Source organism: Bactrocera dorsalis, chromosome 4 (genome assembly GCF_023373825.1).
Source record: "Bactrocera dorsalis isolate Fly_Bdor chromosome 4, ASM2337382v1, whole genome shotgun sequence".
NCBI classification, from domain to species: domain Eukaryota; kingdom Metazoa; phylum Arthropoda; class Insecta; order Diptera; family Tephritidae; genus Bactrocera; species Bactrocera dorsalis.
Window position 1 is genome coordinate 65,543,705 of NC_064306.1, and position 16,390 is coordinate 65,560,094.

At 34.0% G+C, this 16,390-nt stretch overlaps 2 protein-coding genes across 2 annotated transcripts in view; both read right to left on the reverse strand.

Annotated features, from left to right (window-relative positions):
* LOC105225226 (dopamine D2-like receptor) overlaps window positions 1–2,043 on the reverse strand; it is a 99,593-nt gene extending 97,550 nt beyond the window's left edge. Inside the window, exon 1 of the mRNA XM_049455249.1 lies at window positions 1,344–2,043. Within this exon, the coding sequence (XP_049311206.1) occupies window positions 1,344–1,932 (589 nt within the window). The 5' untranslated portion in view covers window positions 1,933–2,043. The remainder of the gene's footprint in view (window positions 1–1,343) is intronic.
* A 5,697-nt stretch (window positions 2,044–7,740) lies between these two features.
* On the reverse strand, window positions 7,741–10,346 carry LOC105225208 (elongation of very long chain fatty acids protein F). The gene is made up of 3 exons (XM_011203577.4): window positions 10,152–10,346; window positions 8,461–8,648; window positions 7,741–8,398 (listed from the first exon to the last, which is right to left on the reverse strand). Exons 1-3 carry the CDS (start codon window positions 10,210–10,212, stop codon window positions 7,745–7,747), a joined length of 903 nt encoding a protein of 300 aa, XP_011201879.2. The 5' UTR covers window positions 10,213–10,346; the 3' UTR covers window positions 7,741–7,744.
* Window positions 10,347–16,390: the final 6,044 nt, after the last annotated feature.

Consider the following 16,390-nt stretch of genomic DNA (forward strand, 5'->3'; position numbering starts at 1 on the left):
ATTGTGACATTGAATGGCCCCCAAGAAGTTGTGATTTAACACCTTTAGACTACTTCTAATGGGGTTATTTGAAGCCATTGGTCTTTAGCAATAAACCAAACTCTCTTCAAGCTTTAGAAGTTAATATTGAACGTGCTAATTATGACATATGACTTTATTTAGTGAAAAAAGTACTCGAACTCACGTTTTTTTGGTTACTTTCTATTAATTCGCCGCCTCTCCGTCTCCTTTGCTCTCCTCCAACGCAAAATTAAATTATCATAAAGCGATTATTATCATTTGGCGACCCCCCACATTTTCTAGCGCTTGCCTTGTAAATAAATTTTAATCTCTATTTGATGGTAGCTAATTTAATTTATCAAGCTTATTATAATTTCAAACATTTTTTTCGAAAAAAAAATTAATATACAAAAAATCTCTTAAGTACTTTAGATATACTTTAATGAACTCCCCCGCGCCCGCATACAAATTCATGCGAACTAATTGCTATGTATTAGATTCAGGAATTAACCTCAACCAACATGCCAATATTCATAAAAAAACATGTTTCTAAGACGAAGAGCAAGAACAATGGCGAAAAGCAGCAAAATTACAAACACAAAACACGCAGGCTTAATCACTGTTACATTGCAGCAGAAGCAATATTTCAGCCAATTGTCACGTACTTCGGCACTTCACCAACATAATGTATATAACAGTTATTTATAATAAGAAAATATATATAAGTATATGTGTATTGGCAACAGGAAATTATAAAAGTATGCGTTGTCATCTATTTGTCGCCGAGTAAGCAAAGAAAGTTATAAATAAAAGCCTGCTCAGACAGACATACGCGGGTGTTTATAAATACAAGTATATACATATGTATACATATATGTTTATATGAATATATCTGTACATATATGCACATGTATCTATGTATGTATATATAACACCAACTACATGTCCATATGTGTGCATGTATGTGACAGTGTTGGTTTGTCGGATTAACGCCCTAACACACAGAATTGACCCCAATGAATAACCGATAAGGCGTTTGCGGCTGATTCAGCATCGTCCGTAACGTTTACGAAAAATTGACAACTCAATTTATAGACCTACAAATGCGTACAGACACGTGTCTCACCAAGAACATGTATGTATGTGTGTAGGTGTGCAATGAAAAATAGCAAATGAAGTTGGCTTAGAATACACTATATATGTAAATATGTATATTAGAGCTTACAGCCTATAAATATAGAGTGCCTACATAACAAAAAACCACATATTCTGTAAAACTGTCAATATATATATACATAAACATAATAAAATATATATGTATATATCTACAACCTGCTACTTACCCTGCAAAAACGGTATGAGCTTGCAGAAGGACTCGCCGAATATGAAGTCACGCAACAAGGTGCCGACCAATGTCACCGGCATGCAGAAGACACCCAACAATATATCGGATATTGCCAAATTCAGCAAAAAGAGATTAGTGATAGTGCGCATACGACGATTCTGTATTAGCGTCGATATCACCAACAAATTGCCAATTATCGCACAGAAGAATATTATGCTGTAGCAGAGTATTAGCCAGAATGGCATCTCGGTCGGCATACGCGGTCGTCCTGCGGCCGTCACCACGTATGCACTGCGATTCGCCACCGCACTCGCCTCGTTGTCGCCGTAGTCGCTTGCATTCGCAGACGCATTCGCGTACATGGCCGACTGTGTGACCAAGAGGAGCAGGCTGGTGTCGCTGCTGTCGTTTGTGGTGGCGTACATGTTCGATTCCCCGGCGACGTTGGAAAAGTTAGAAAAATTGCCAACTGTCAATGTGTGTGTGTCATTTAGTTGTGTGAGCGCTAGTGAGAGTATATTGTTGGCGGCGGAATCGTTGCTGAAGTACGCAAGCAAATCGCTGTATTGGTTCGCTGTAATTGACATGATGAGCGCGGTGCGGTCGGTGTGTTTGGGTTGTTGCTGTTGTTGAGGCTTTGTTTTGCAGATTTTTTTAGTTGGTGGAGTGCTACACTTGACATAAATCGCTTTGTGCTGCTAGGGTTTTGATTTTTAAAATGGGTTCATAAGTATGGTATAATTTACATACATATCTTGGTTTTTTTTTAATCTTCGCCTCTTAATTTTTTTCTACCAACAAAAATTTTTTTTATTTTTTGTTTTTTATTTATCTTCTCCTTTAAATTTAATATTCTTTTCCACCAATGAATGAATTATTATTTATTTTCATATATTTTTTTCTTGTTTTTAAATTAACTTTTTTATCACCTTTAATTATTTTTTTTTATGATGAAACACATACACATTAAACTGTTTTCTTTCTTTCGCAAGTAAATTCTTAAATGTTAAGTGAAGTTCAAAATAATTTTATGCACTGAAAAATAAATATTTAAATAGGTTTATATTTTTTATAGAAACACAAAAACAATTTTTTTTTTATATTTTAAAACACTTTAAATATTTTATTTATTCTTTTTAAAAATATTTTTTTTTTAGTTAAGCGAAGTTCGAAAACAATGTTTTATACACTGAAAGAAAAACAATATTTTTATTTTTATTTTTTTTTTGTGCACAAGGTTTTAAAATTATTAAAATAGTATTTTTTATACTTTTAATTACTCAGAAGATTATCTTTTTTTCAGAAGTAAATTCTTAAATATTAAGTGAAGTTCAAAAATAATTTTATGCACTTATTAAATATTAAGTAAATAAAACAAAAAAAATAATATTTTTATTTTTTTATTAGGAAAATTTTTTTTTTTAATATTTTTTTTTTTTAAATATTTCTTTATATATTTTTTTTTTTAATTTTTGTTAAGTGAAGTTCAGAAATAATGTTTTGTACACTAAAAAAAAAATTAATACTTTTAAATAAAAAAATATTTGTTTAGTTTTTTCTTATTTTTAAGCACTTTAAATATTGTATTTCTTTTTTTACAAGTATTTTTTATATTTTTTTTATTTTTGATTAATTGTATTTCAACAATAATATTTTAAACACTGAAAAAAAATATTTTTTTAATATTTCCAAACAAAAGAATATTTTTTTAATATTTTTAAACAAATGAATATTTTTTTAAATATTTTTATTTTTATGATTTTCGAAAGCTCCTAAAACATCTTGCTAAAATTTTTTTATATTTTTTTATTTTAATATTTATATTTTTTATTAAATTTTTTTTCAAATATTTTTTTAATATTTTTTTTTTTTGCGGAAGCATTTAATATTTTTAGTTTAGTTTTTACTCAATATTTATCCTTTTTGGAAAAAAATAGAAAATAAAAAATATTTATATATTTCACTTGATTTTAGGGACTATTGCATGCATTCTATAAATTTTTTATCACAGTTATATGCAATAACTGTGTTTCTATATTTTTTTATTTACAAAAAATAAATGTTTATATTAAATTATGCTTTAAAATTTGTTATTTTCACTTTAATATCATATGAAAATCAAAATTTAATCACGTTCTATACTAATCCGTTTATCTTGGCAAGCTTTCATTATGCAAAATCACTTCACAATTTTCTCTTCGAGCAGATTAAAGCTTCATCCATGGAAATTGCTTACAGCAGCCATAATTTAACAGCATTGCTATGTTAGTCTTTGCTGCTTTTTTCAGTAAAATATTTGTATACTTCAGTAACAACAACAGCATTGTGAAAATACAAGATTAGTATAGGTTTAAATTTGATTTGAAAATGATATACATTATACGAGTATATTCGTTGTAGACGCATTTCGTCCGAACATTAAAAGGAGGCAGCTTTGATTTTTTTGTAAATTAAATATTTTTGTAATTGCCGTTATGTATTCCCAACTGAATTAAATTTCATTTTTTGGTTTATTACTTAAATATATATATTACTTTATTGTATATTTTATTAGTTTTTTCTCACACACAATTTTTAAATATTTTCAATTTACAATGGCTTAGTTTTGGTTAGACTGGTAATCAAATGAGCCAGGCATGGACCAGTTTCGCTCCTTTGTATTAGCAGCTCCAATACGAAGCCCTTGAGATAAATTTACAATAACTTTCACTTATTAATATATAGTACATATATATATGGAAATTTCAAAACGTGTTTAAATTTTATATTTTTATTACCACATTTTTTTCAATTAATTTTTTTTTAATTTTTTCTTAAATTTAAAATTTTTTTTTTTTATTCTTTTACTTCATTTACACTTTTTTACAATATTTTTAGTTACTTTTTATTAATGTTTCTGCATTTTTTTGTTTAGTTTAACTTATTTATTAAGAATGAAGCTTAACTACTGTTGCACGCTGCGTATGAGTAACCACTTCGAGTATTTATTCTATTAATTTATTTTTATTTTTTTGCTTTATTTTTACTTATTTACAATATTTCAACATTTCTTAGCAATTTTTGTTAGTTTTAATTGATTTATTTAACTGCATTTATAATTTAAATATTTATTTTAATACAATTTTTTTCTAATTATCAAAATTAGCAAACTTCAAACTAGTATTACTACTTTTTAATTTTTTGTATTGTGTTTTCTTTTCATTTTAATATACAAATTATATTTCTTTCAGTTTTGCGTTTGATTTTTAAAAATTTTGTATAAATTCGGTAATTTTATAGCTATTTTAAGTTTTCATAGTTTTTAGGTTAGATTGCGAATTTTAATATTATTTATGTTTTCATATTATTTAGAATAGTTTCGGTATATTTTTAACGCATTTTCAACATTAGTTTAAATGATTAATTTTCGCTATTATTTATTTGCTATTATTTTTATGATTTTTTTCTTTGTAGAATCTTTTTCAAATGTGTCTGAATAATTTTTGACAACTTCTTTTATTAATTATTTAACTTTATTTATTTTAATTAATGGCACATTTTTTATGAAATATTTTTCCCAGTAATTTTTAAAAATATTTTTTTTTTTATTATTTAAAAAAAATTTTTTTCTAATCCATTCTAAAATTTTTTTTAATTTTTCTCACATCAATTTTGTGGCCCGTTTCCCTCGTTACGACACACTGCATTAAGTTTTTTTATATTTTAAACAATTTGCACACAAAATAAAATAGTTATGTAAATCAGCAGTTCTTTGAAATATTTTTTTTTTAATTTTCTATTTTTTTTTTATTTTTGTTTGAGATTTTTCATCAATTTATTTTATGTTAATTTTCATTCATAAAATAGCTACTTATATTTTATTTATATTTATTATAATATTAATAACCACACATTAACTACTGTTGCACGCTGCGTATGAGTAACCACTTCGAGTATTTTCCTTGAAATTCGTAAAGTATCAGCATTTAGCGCTTTTAATAATAACAACTAAGCGCATTAATGCCATGGAATTCAATTAATATTAAGTGACTAATATTCAGAAACTAACGGTAAACAACACAAGCTGAAGAAAAAACAGTTATTCAAAAACAGCAGCGCACTGCCTCACACTAATTAAGAACACGTGAGGAATAAATAGCAGCAATTAATTTGTCAAGCAGGAGTCAATACGATACAATAACGGTAAACAATAATTAATTCGTTTTATTGATTGAATATATTAGATATTTGTAAAACACATAATCAAACAAATTTTTTATTAAAATTTTTTTTTTATACATAACTGTCAAAATTTTCGTTTTTAATCACTATATATATTTATTTATATTTATATATATTTATTTATATTTATATATATTTATTTTTTTTAAATACCTGTTAATATTTTATTTTTACCACTTTTACAATCACTGAAACCATAATTTTTTCATGTAGTAATTTTTTTTTCTTAAGTGAACTTGTCACCTACAGCACAATCTGTCACATGCTCAATGCAATGATTTAATAGACAGCTGTGATGGCACATTGCTCATTCAGCCAAACTGAACTGTAAATAAACCACTTTCTCAGCGGAGCGATTTTCGTTTGGATGCACCCATTCGCGTGAACGCGTCAACGTGGACTAAACACTTCATGTGTGTGGTCGCTGGCTTAAGCCTCACAAGGCAGCGGTGAAAGCAGCATCCTGCAGTTGTTATTTTTCGATTTTTTTTTTTGTATTTTGCTTTGGTGTTGCGTGGTAAACCGGCTTTCGGCGCACACCAAGAATAACAAACCGGTCGGTATGAATGAAAGGCGTTGCTGTGGCAACAGACCCGTGAGCTTTTCACCACGCCTTGGCTGCATAGTGGTTAGCGGGGTGGGTTGCGACTGTTAACTGTTAAATGCAGTTAGATAAAAGCCAAACAGTGTTTGTATGTATGACTTTATGGGGAGCTGGAGTTGAATTTTATGGTATTTAGAAAGCTTTCCAAGAGGTTTGCAGTGGCGCAACTGCTGTTATACAACTGTTATACAAGCAGATGTATGAACCTTTGCGCATAATTATGGCACTTATACAAGTATTTATAAAGTCATGCTCAGCAACAATGTTGCCGCAACAAATAATAAGAAACATGTTTAGAAAGTGGTTGGGGAGAAAGTAACGGTTTCAATTATGGTTGCGGTTATTTTTAAATTATGGCTACAATAGAGGTATGGATTTTCTTTTCTTGTCTTCAATTAGCTTAAATATACATCCAGTGCTCTTCAAACTGTCCTACCGGTAGATGAGTATATGCACAAACCATTTGTAAAAAAATCATATAAAATATTTATACACAAACCATTTGTAAAAAAATCATATAAAATATTTATTTTTTTTTGTTCAGAATAAACCGTAGAACATCCACGATTTTATACCAAAAATTCGAACCACTCTAATTTTCGTTTCCGATTGAAAATTTTTATCCATTGTCGTCTTCTTGTGCTTTCTGAACTTTTAAGTATATTAAAGTCATACACTTAGGGAATCCAGTAAAAGCTTTTGCACTCTAACTTTTTTGAATATTAAAGCTTTAGAGCTAGCAACAAAAATGGTCTTAAAAAGTTAGAAGCTTTACAAAATTATTAATTTGTTATGAAAATCGAAACTGAACCTTAAAAAGCACTAAGCTTTATAGGCCTCAAATAATAACCATGGAAAAAATATGTAAACCTCTGAAGACGATAGTTCGGAATATAAAAAAGTTTAGCGTAATAACCTGTAAGCTTTCATAAAGTTAGATTTTCAAAAGCCACTCAGCTTAAAGCTTTTAACAAACTCGTATTATTAAAAAGCTCTAAGCTTTATAGGTCTCAATTAGGAACATCGGAAAAATATATAAGTTTCCGAAGACAATAGTTCGAATTATAAAACGTTTACTGAAATAACGTGTAAGCTTTATAAAGCCAGGTCTGCAAAAGCCACTCTGAAGACAACTTTAGCAACTGTTATCATATATGTATATACTACAATTTGGTTCGGTGTGTGATTCTATTCCGAACTTAGAAAAGCTGTAAGCTTTTTAGGCTTCAACAATAAACCTCCGATACATAAACGTCTTAAAAAACAATACAAATACAATAGTTCTGTTTATAAAATATATATTGAATGAAGAAAAGACAGCGTAAGCTGTCATTGGTTCAGTGCTGCGAGTAAGATTCTGTAGACAGCTTCAAAAACAGTTCGCATTCCGCAAAGGGATGTCAGTTTTAAAGGCACTGCGTTCATGGAAGTTACCCAAGTCAAGCACCTATACTGTAAGTAAGACTATGAAAGCTCAACAGCACTAAAATATTGAACTTCGGCACATAATTAAGCTTCATCTTCTAAACTAAAATACAACTCATCACATTAATTCAAATATAACAGATTTAACATTAATTTGTGTTCTTTTTACTTTCCGCCACGGCCAACTGCTCCGCACTAAAGTCTTCTTCCTTATGCTCAGAAACTTGCTCAACATTCGCTTGCGACACCAATTTTCTCTTATTCGGACGCAAGTATGCTTTATAATAGAAATCAGAGAATAGCACCAGCATAACAAGCGTTTGAAAAGAGGCTAAACCCAAAGCCCACTTAGGAAATTCACACTCCATATCGAGGAGAGCGTGTGTGAAATGCAGTAGCAATACCAAAAACTGCGCAATTTGCACCTGAGTAATATGTTTCTTCCACCACATCGAGTGTTTCAGCTCTGGTCGCAGCGCCGATATGAAATAATAGAAATACATAATGGTATGTACCGCTAAATTCACAATAACTAGTGATGCGCCATGACCACCGGTCAGATAACGCACAGAGAAAAAAAGGCCACACGCCATCAGGATGTGGTGGTAAACATGGAGAAAGCTCACTTGATGTTGGCGTTTGCGTAGCACAAAGAACACAGTGTCGGCGAAATCGACTATCTTCAGCAAATAGTAGCCGTACGCGAATTTAAGCTCCAACATACCGAATTCCGTGCGCCGCCTATCAGGCATCATGCAAGACAAGCGATCGTAGGGTTTATATAGCCAGATGATGTAAATGCACTGCAAGAAATTCATTAAAATAAATTCGATTCAGTTTTTTCAATATGCGCCTATATGCTTACCGATATAAACATGCCGCCATTGACGAGCACCTGTGCAGCGTTGTATGCCAATAAGACGTACTTCAAGTCAAAAGCTTTGCGTTTTTCCATTATTTTCGGACCAATATGTTTGACGAAGGCATAGTAAGCGATTAACATGAAAAAGAATTGCAGCGTAGTCAATAGAAAATAATTCTCCGAACGTTCATCTGAAAGAGGGTTTTAAATGGAATGCAGGTTTTTATTTAAACGAATGGAAAGTTTATGTTTTAGCCTATGGAAAGGACAGTATTTTAAAAAGTAAGCGTTAAATGTCGAGAGAAATGCAGTTTGCGACATTCTTGAGACTTACTGAAGCGATACGCACATACGGTTTGTCCAGAAAGCGACTGCTATGGTCCTAGTTTATCCATAACAGGAATACCTAAAATTTCTCATTATGGCCCTTTTCCATAGCACCGATGCATATATTAGGCCTGACACTTTTCTTAAGACTTGACTGAGTATTTCCACCCAATTGTATGATACAATATAATATTATGGTATACGATAGATTTAAATGTGTTGAAGTTAATCAGAAACTGTGAGTCAAAGTGCCGGATTTATCTCACCTCCAAATAGATAAGGTCAGAACAAATCGGTTAACAGCAAGTCAAACGTTTATTTGGTCTCCGGTTCCAAATTCGCATTTTTATACGGTCGATCACTGCCAAATTTGTAGCTTCCTTACTATTATTCAAGGAATGACCATCAATTTCTAACGACAAGGGCCACGTCCTAAACATTAAAGACTTGGTAGTTTAACATCGTCAATTGACAACTAGAGACCTTGCTGATAGCGTTGGAAAAACATTTTGAGAAATATTTTTGTCTCAAAAATCACTCAAATGCTGTCATACTGTATTTGTTTCCCACAAATTTTTTCCGTAATTACTGTATTCGCCTGATTAGGCTCCGTGAAACCTCTGGCTGTTCAACAAACTCAAAAGGCGAATGTGGGGACGCGGTAATTGAGGCAAAAAACCTGAATTGCAGAAGGTCTTCAAGCTAGTAAAGCCTAAATACTATTCCTTGCGTTTCGAAGACGGAAAAAAGCGTTGGCAAAAGGGAATTTTGCAGGACATGGACTACTTTGAAGGCGACGAAATTGATTTTGAAGAGTAAACAGAAAAATTATATTTGATAAACATATTCTCCTTACTTTTCTGACTGAGTAGGCAATTGAGAAGTAAAGTTCTTCTCGACGAACAAGAACCAAACTCTACAAGTTACTAATTATCCCCGTCCTGCTATATGGTCCAGAGGTATGGGCAATGACAAGATCTGATGAGTCAGTGTTACGAGTTTTCGAGAGAAAGGTTCCGCGGAAGTTTTCTGGTCTTTTGCGCATTGGCAACTTCGAATACCGCAGTCGATGGAACGATGAGACGAGATATACGACGACCCGCCGAGGGAAGCAAAGGAAGACGAGGAACTCCACTCCGTTGGAAAGAGGACCTGCCTACACTTGGAATTTCCAATTGACGCCAAAGAGCGAAAAGGAAGAACGACTGTCGCGCTCTTGTGTACTCGGCTATAATCGCGTAAGCGGTGTCTACCTCATTAAAGAAGAAGAAGAAAAAAAGTTATTCAATCATACCGCTGAATGTTTGGTATCCAAAGTCTGGCCAAACTCGTTAACCGAAAGCGTCAAGGATTTGCACTTTTCTCACCTTTATATTTCTTATCGTACTCTCGAAGATTCTCCCACAACAATCGCAGCAGCATAAACATTGTACTATTTACTCTATTATTGCACAATTTTATTCAATATTTCTGCAATTTTTCCAAGTTTGAAACACCAAGAACGAGTGAATTCCGCACAAACTAGAACCATTATTGGAATTAAACTGAGCTTAGAACTGCAGCTCAAAATCAATGACAGCAAACAGGGAAATGCAGTTGCTTTACATATGTAAATATGTATTTCATGAATATAATTGAAACATTGGATGTTTAAATCGCCTCTAAAAAACTGCAACTCGAATGTATTATGCAAATGCACCTCACTAATGGAACACTTAAATGAATTACATTAAAACACAAACCATGCACACATACATGTATGCCATAAATATTTGTATGAATATGTGTGTGACTTGTAAGTAAAATGTGTTTAATTTTCAATAATTCGATCAACAAAAGCTAAAGAGTCAAATGAGTGAAAGTGTATTGAGACATATTTTAGACAAAATTTGAAGGTCAGTTTTATTAGGTTAGGTTAGGTTTGATTTGTATATATACAAAATATTTACAATACAAAATATATTTTTATCAGAAAGCTGAGATTTTTTTATATAAAATTCGATAACTCAATTTTCAGCTCATTAAAAAATAAAAGAAATAGTCATTTTTTTGTTTGATCGCAATTTGAATTGCGCGCCTAAAAACAGTGGAGAAACTTTGCCCACTAAAAAGTTAACAGATATTCTTCTTCTGGTCTATAATATGATATTCTAAAGTTTGGTCGAAATCGGAGAACCACGGGTGCAAAACCACGTCGCCAATTGATGGAATGGCCGATATGTAAAAAACAAAATATAGCACTGTAAATAAATACCCAGTGCGTTCATAAATATTCATGTTTATAACAATTACACAATACGAATTAAGTCACTTAATATGTATTAATGTTTAAGTTAAGTCACTTGTAATTTGTAGTTAGTTCGTTAGAAATAATTTAATGCAGAGAGCTATTCCAATAAGTTTTATGTTTGCAGAGAGTATAACAGTTCTGTTAGGTGCAACAGTATAAATGGTTGCTTGTAGCATTCAAAATAAACAGAGAAATCGTTCTTTATTAAGATCTATACACTTTTGTTTGTGGATGAACCAATTGTCGAAGCGCTTTTGTCACTCTGATTGAGGATCGAAACCCCTCTTAAGGCAACGAAAAACGTTGACAACTTAGTTTATCTTTTACGTACGGGAATAAAAAGAAGTTAAAATTATACGGTGGATGACTTACCAAATTGATGTTTTGAGTGCTCAAAAATGCATTTGTTTCAGGCGATATGTGGTTTGTACCACTCAAAGTTTACTGTTCTGTGTTATACAAGGTGTTTTCCAAAGTAAACAAAACGTTAAAAAAGCATAAATGGTTTTTCGGCGCTCAAATAGTCTCCTTCTGCTTCAATACAGCTTTTTGCAAAAGCATGTCGAATGAGAGTTTTAGTTTGTTGGCCGGTATGGCCGCCAGTATGCCGGTGCAAGCCTTTTGAATGGCCTCTACGTCTGCATAACGCTTTCCTTTCATGGGCAAATGCATTTTTCCGAAAAGGAAAAAGTCGCACGGTCTTTGTGAGGTCATAGAAAAGAAGAACTCCTGTGTTCGAATTTATAAATTAGAAAAACGTTTAGTAGCCAATACAAATTTGCATAGGCGTTTAATTTCCATTCCTGTCAGCTCGGTGGGATGTCTGAAAATATGCGCTACGAAGTGTTTATACCTTGAACTCTTAAACGTGGGCCAGTCAAGAAAGAAGTGTTGAGTTGCTTTCAGCATCTTCTTCCATACAGCTTCTGAAGATGGCGTCTGGTAATACGCGGAGGCCAATAAAGCAATGGCCTATTGAAAGTCCCAAAACCTGTTAGAGGCTAGTCTTACTGAGGGCAAAGAGATCACTAGATCTCTTGTGATCGATTTTGCGACAGCACATGTACTGATGATGGCCCAGCGCTGGTCAAGTTTCCGCGAAGCCGAGATATCTAATAATAGAACACAATACGATACGGGAACACCGACCCGCTCCCATTATACCGATAGGGGTTTACAGTTTCCTGTGTTTCCACTATGACCTGGCAGCCATACCAGTCTTATTACAAAGACACTCGATGCTATTAATAGCGAGGTTAGGCACTCTTTGACCAGTTCTAAACTCATTGTTAATGACTTCAAGGCTGGTATCGCCGCTCTGCTTTCTGAGCGGATGGTCACTTCTATGAAGAAGGCTACACACAGAAGCAGTAAATCTACCACTAACTTAAGGCTACATCGGCCTGGAAGACATTGCAATAGTCAGGGAGTCTGAAGCTGGACTTGATAGAGAGCTCCTCCGCTTCCCCGCTTCTCTAACACCTTCTTTCCACTCACAACTCCCTCGCCGGTATATGGGCAGTAAAGGAGCCGCCAGAGTTCGGATTGTCGATTCTATGATCAAAGTGATCCGCTATGAAGTCAAAGTGAGTAAGGATTTCCGAATGATCAGACGTGTGTTCTTTTAGAAACCCAGATTGTCTGAGTCTGATAGTAAGTTTCGTAGCCATACACCTTCCGGCGTTGTCCACGGGCAATATATGCAAGATGGCGTTAAGTGCCATAATTGGAGTGGACCTTAGTGCTCCACACATGCTGATGAGTGCCGCCCGTTTAACGCTCTTGAATTCTTCTTTTTTTTCCTGCGGAGTGGGGGTCTTTCTCTCCTCTGCTTCCACCTGTGGGAACTGAATCGACTTAATCTGAATTAAACCTTCTTCATTTAGCTCAACAGCTCGTATTATTTTCTCCAGCAATAGATTGAAGAAGTCACGCCATAGAATGTCCCCTTGTCTGAAACCTCGCTTGGTATCAAACCGCTCGGAGAGGTCCTTCCCGATCCTTATGAAGCTTTTGTAATTACTTTACGTCAGCTTACACAACCGTATTAGCTCTGCGGAGATACCAAAATTAGACTTATTGGCTTCGGCGCATTTCCGGTGTGTCGATCCTCCTTTCATGGGTCTTTTCCAACATTTGGCGCATTATGAAAATATGGTCGATGGTAAATCTTCCAGGTATAAAACCACTTTGATAAGGTTCATTCAGTTTGTTGACGGAAGGCTGCAGTTTTTCACACAATACGCTCAATAAGACCTTATATACGATGTTAAGGATGCTTATCCCACTGTAATTGGTGCCGATTGTAGGGTTCACCTTTTTATGGTTCCTGCCGTCGAGTATGCTTTCAAACGACCATATCTTGCAATGAAGCTGATGCGTGCAACGTATTTGAATAGCTCGGTCGGCAATCCAATGGTTCCCGTCGCTTCCTTCAGACGGGTAATTGCTTTTCAAACCTCATCATAGACGGGCAAAGGAACATCTATTCCACGTCATCGATTGGGGAATCGGGTTTGGCATTTCCAGATGTTTCAAGAATATTCTTATATAACTTCTCTATCTCTCTCTAATCTGAACAACAGCCACTAGTTCACCACTTTCGGTTCCACAAGATAAGCTCCGGTCTTGAAACCTTTCGTTAGTCTCCGCAGCTTTTCGTAGAATTTTCGAGCATTACCCTTGTCGACTAGCTAATCAAGCTCTTCTTACTCACGCATTTCGACCTCTTTCAATTTTCTCTTTCATCATAAGAAATAAAGCAAATTTTTAAGAGAGAAAAATACATTCTTATTTATTTCAGTTTCAGTTAAGTTAAATTTCAACATATAACTTCAATACAACACTTATGTCGTAACCATATGTATTTAAGTACAGTTACTTGACTAAATTGAGCTGCTTAAAGCCAAATTCTTTCAACAATAGTAATTATATATTTGTTTGTGCTTTTGTCGCTCCATTTTTGGTATTCGTAAAAAGTTTCGGAAATTTGCTTGATATTCGAAAAAAAAACAAAAAGTATTTTACAATTTAGGTACAAATTTGCAAACTCTTCAACGGTACACTTGATTTTATTACAGACGCGTCGTAATATAAATGTCTATACGAGTATAAAGGGCAAATAACACCACTTGAAATATACATACAATATATATGTACATATAAAAACAGTTAGTCATATAAAAGGTAAATAATACGATTGTACATACATATAAATACATAGATCGGTATCCAAATAGTTAGCTTAAAATTAGTTAGTTTGTATGTAGGTACATGAGACATTAAATATATTTGGCAACTCTCATTAAAATCGGTGTTTGTTTGTGTGTGTGTCTATAAGTATAGATATATTGCATTTGTAGTGCAAATAGTTGATAAAAAAATAGTTATATATTTTAATATGTGGGATTATATATCAAATTGACTCTCAACTTTACTTTTTACAAACCTCTATAATCAAGATCAAGAAAGAAGTGTTAAAATGTTTCTATCAAGTTCTTCCATACAGCTTCTGTAGCATTCATCAGTTTAGACTCTCCGCCTTACAGCGTGAACGCCGATAGTGCAATAGCCTGTTAGATCTCTCATAACTTTTGAGTGCAAAACCTGGATTTTTTACGATCGGATTTGGGCCAAAAGTATCTTGCGGCAGTATAAGAGCCCACGCTAACCTAGCGCTGATCAAGCTACCGCGTAGCCCAGCTGTCCACGAGTAGAACACACGAGAAGTATGAAACATCGATCCGTTTCTATTCTAATAATAGCGGGACTATGGTGCCTTGCTAGCTCATTGCCTTAATAGTTACCTGCGTTGTCGCTGTGGCCTAACGTGATGCCATTGATAACGAGGTGAGCTACTTCTCAACTAACCTTAAACGCTCGCTCTTCTGATACTTACTCATATTAGAAAGAATCCCATGAAAGAGAGTTATATATTATCTTATTTCGCGATAAACTAGCTCAAATTCAACCATATCTTCTCATTGAAGTCTTATACATATATTTCAATGTTTTTTGGACATTCATAAACCATAAAAACTTTCGTGGCACCGAAGCACAAATAAAAAGGTCTCCATACAAGAATTTGGTTTTCATCGTTCGATTTACAACAACAAATGCGCAATTTCTTGATGAGAAAATGACGTGTGCCAAATTTCAAATCGATATCTCATCTGCGAGACTAGTTCGAATATGGAGGAAACACCTATTCATCCTCCTGAACGGCAGAAAAAACATGGAGATGGTGAGCCCGATTTCCTAATCGATGGCAATGAAGCAGACGTTTCATTGCCAGACAATGAAGAATTTCGAATAGCAATTACCCGTCTGAAGAACACGGCACAACATCTTGCCGGCCGAGCTATTCAAATGCGGCGGCAAAGAAATGATAAGGTGAATGCATCAGCTTCTTTGTAGAATATATTCGACGAAAGCATGCCCGACAATTGGAGTTTAAGTGTGCTCTGCCCAATCCACAGAAACGGAGACTCCACAATCTACGCCAAATACCATGGGATAGGCTTCCTCAATCTCGCATGTAGGATTCTATCGAGCGTACTATGTGAGAAATTAACGCCCGCCGTCAACAAACTGATTGGACACTATCAGTGTGGCTTCAGGTCTGGAAAACAAACAACTGACCCGATATTCACCATGCGTCAAATCTTGGAAAAGGCCCGTGAAAAGAAGATCAACACACACCTTCTCTTTGTCGATTTTAAAGCTGCTTTTGACGGCACGAAAAGGAGCTGCCTTTATGCCAGTATGTCTGAATTTGGTACCCCTCAAGGCTAATACGACTGTGTAAGCTGACCTTTAGTAATATCAAAACCTCTATAAGGATCAGGAAAGACCACTCCGAGCCGTTCGATACCAAACAAGGCGACTTCTTCAATCTACTGTTGATGAAAATAATTCGAACTGCAAATCTGATCTGATCAGATCTTCTACAAGAACGTACAACTATTGAAGTGCGCCGATGATATTGATATCAGTGACATCAACAACGGCGCCGTTAATTCTGCTTTCCCCAGGCAAAACAAGTAGGTCTACTAGTGAGCGAAAGCAAGACGAAATATGTTCTGCTCTCAAAGAAACGGTCACAGAAATCACTATTGACAGTCATAAATTCGAGATCTTAGATAATTTCATCTACCTTGAAATCCAATACAGAATAGGTGCCAATAGGTGCTACTTCGGACTGAGTAGGCAATTGAGATATAACGTTTTCTCTCGACAAACAAAAACCAAATTCTTCAAGTCACTCAACATCCCCGTCCTTCTATATTATGCCGAGGCACGTTGACAAATCTTATA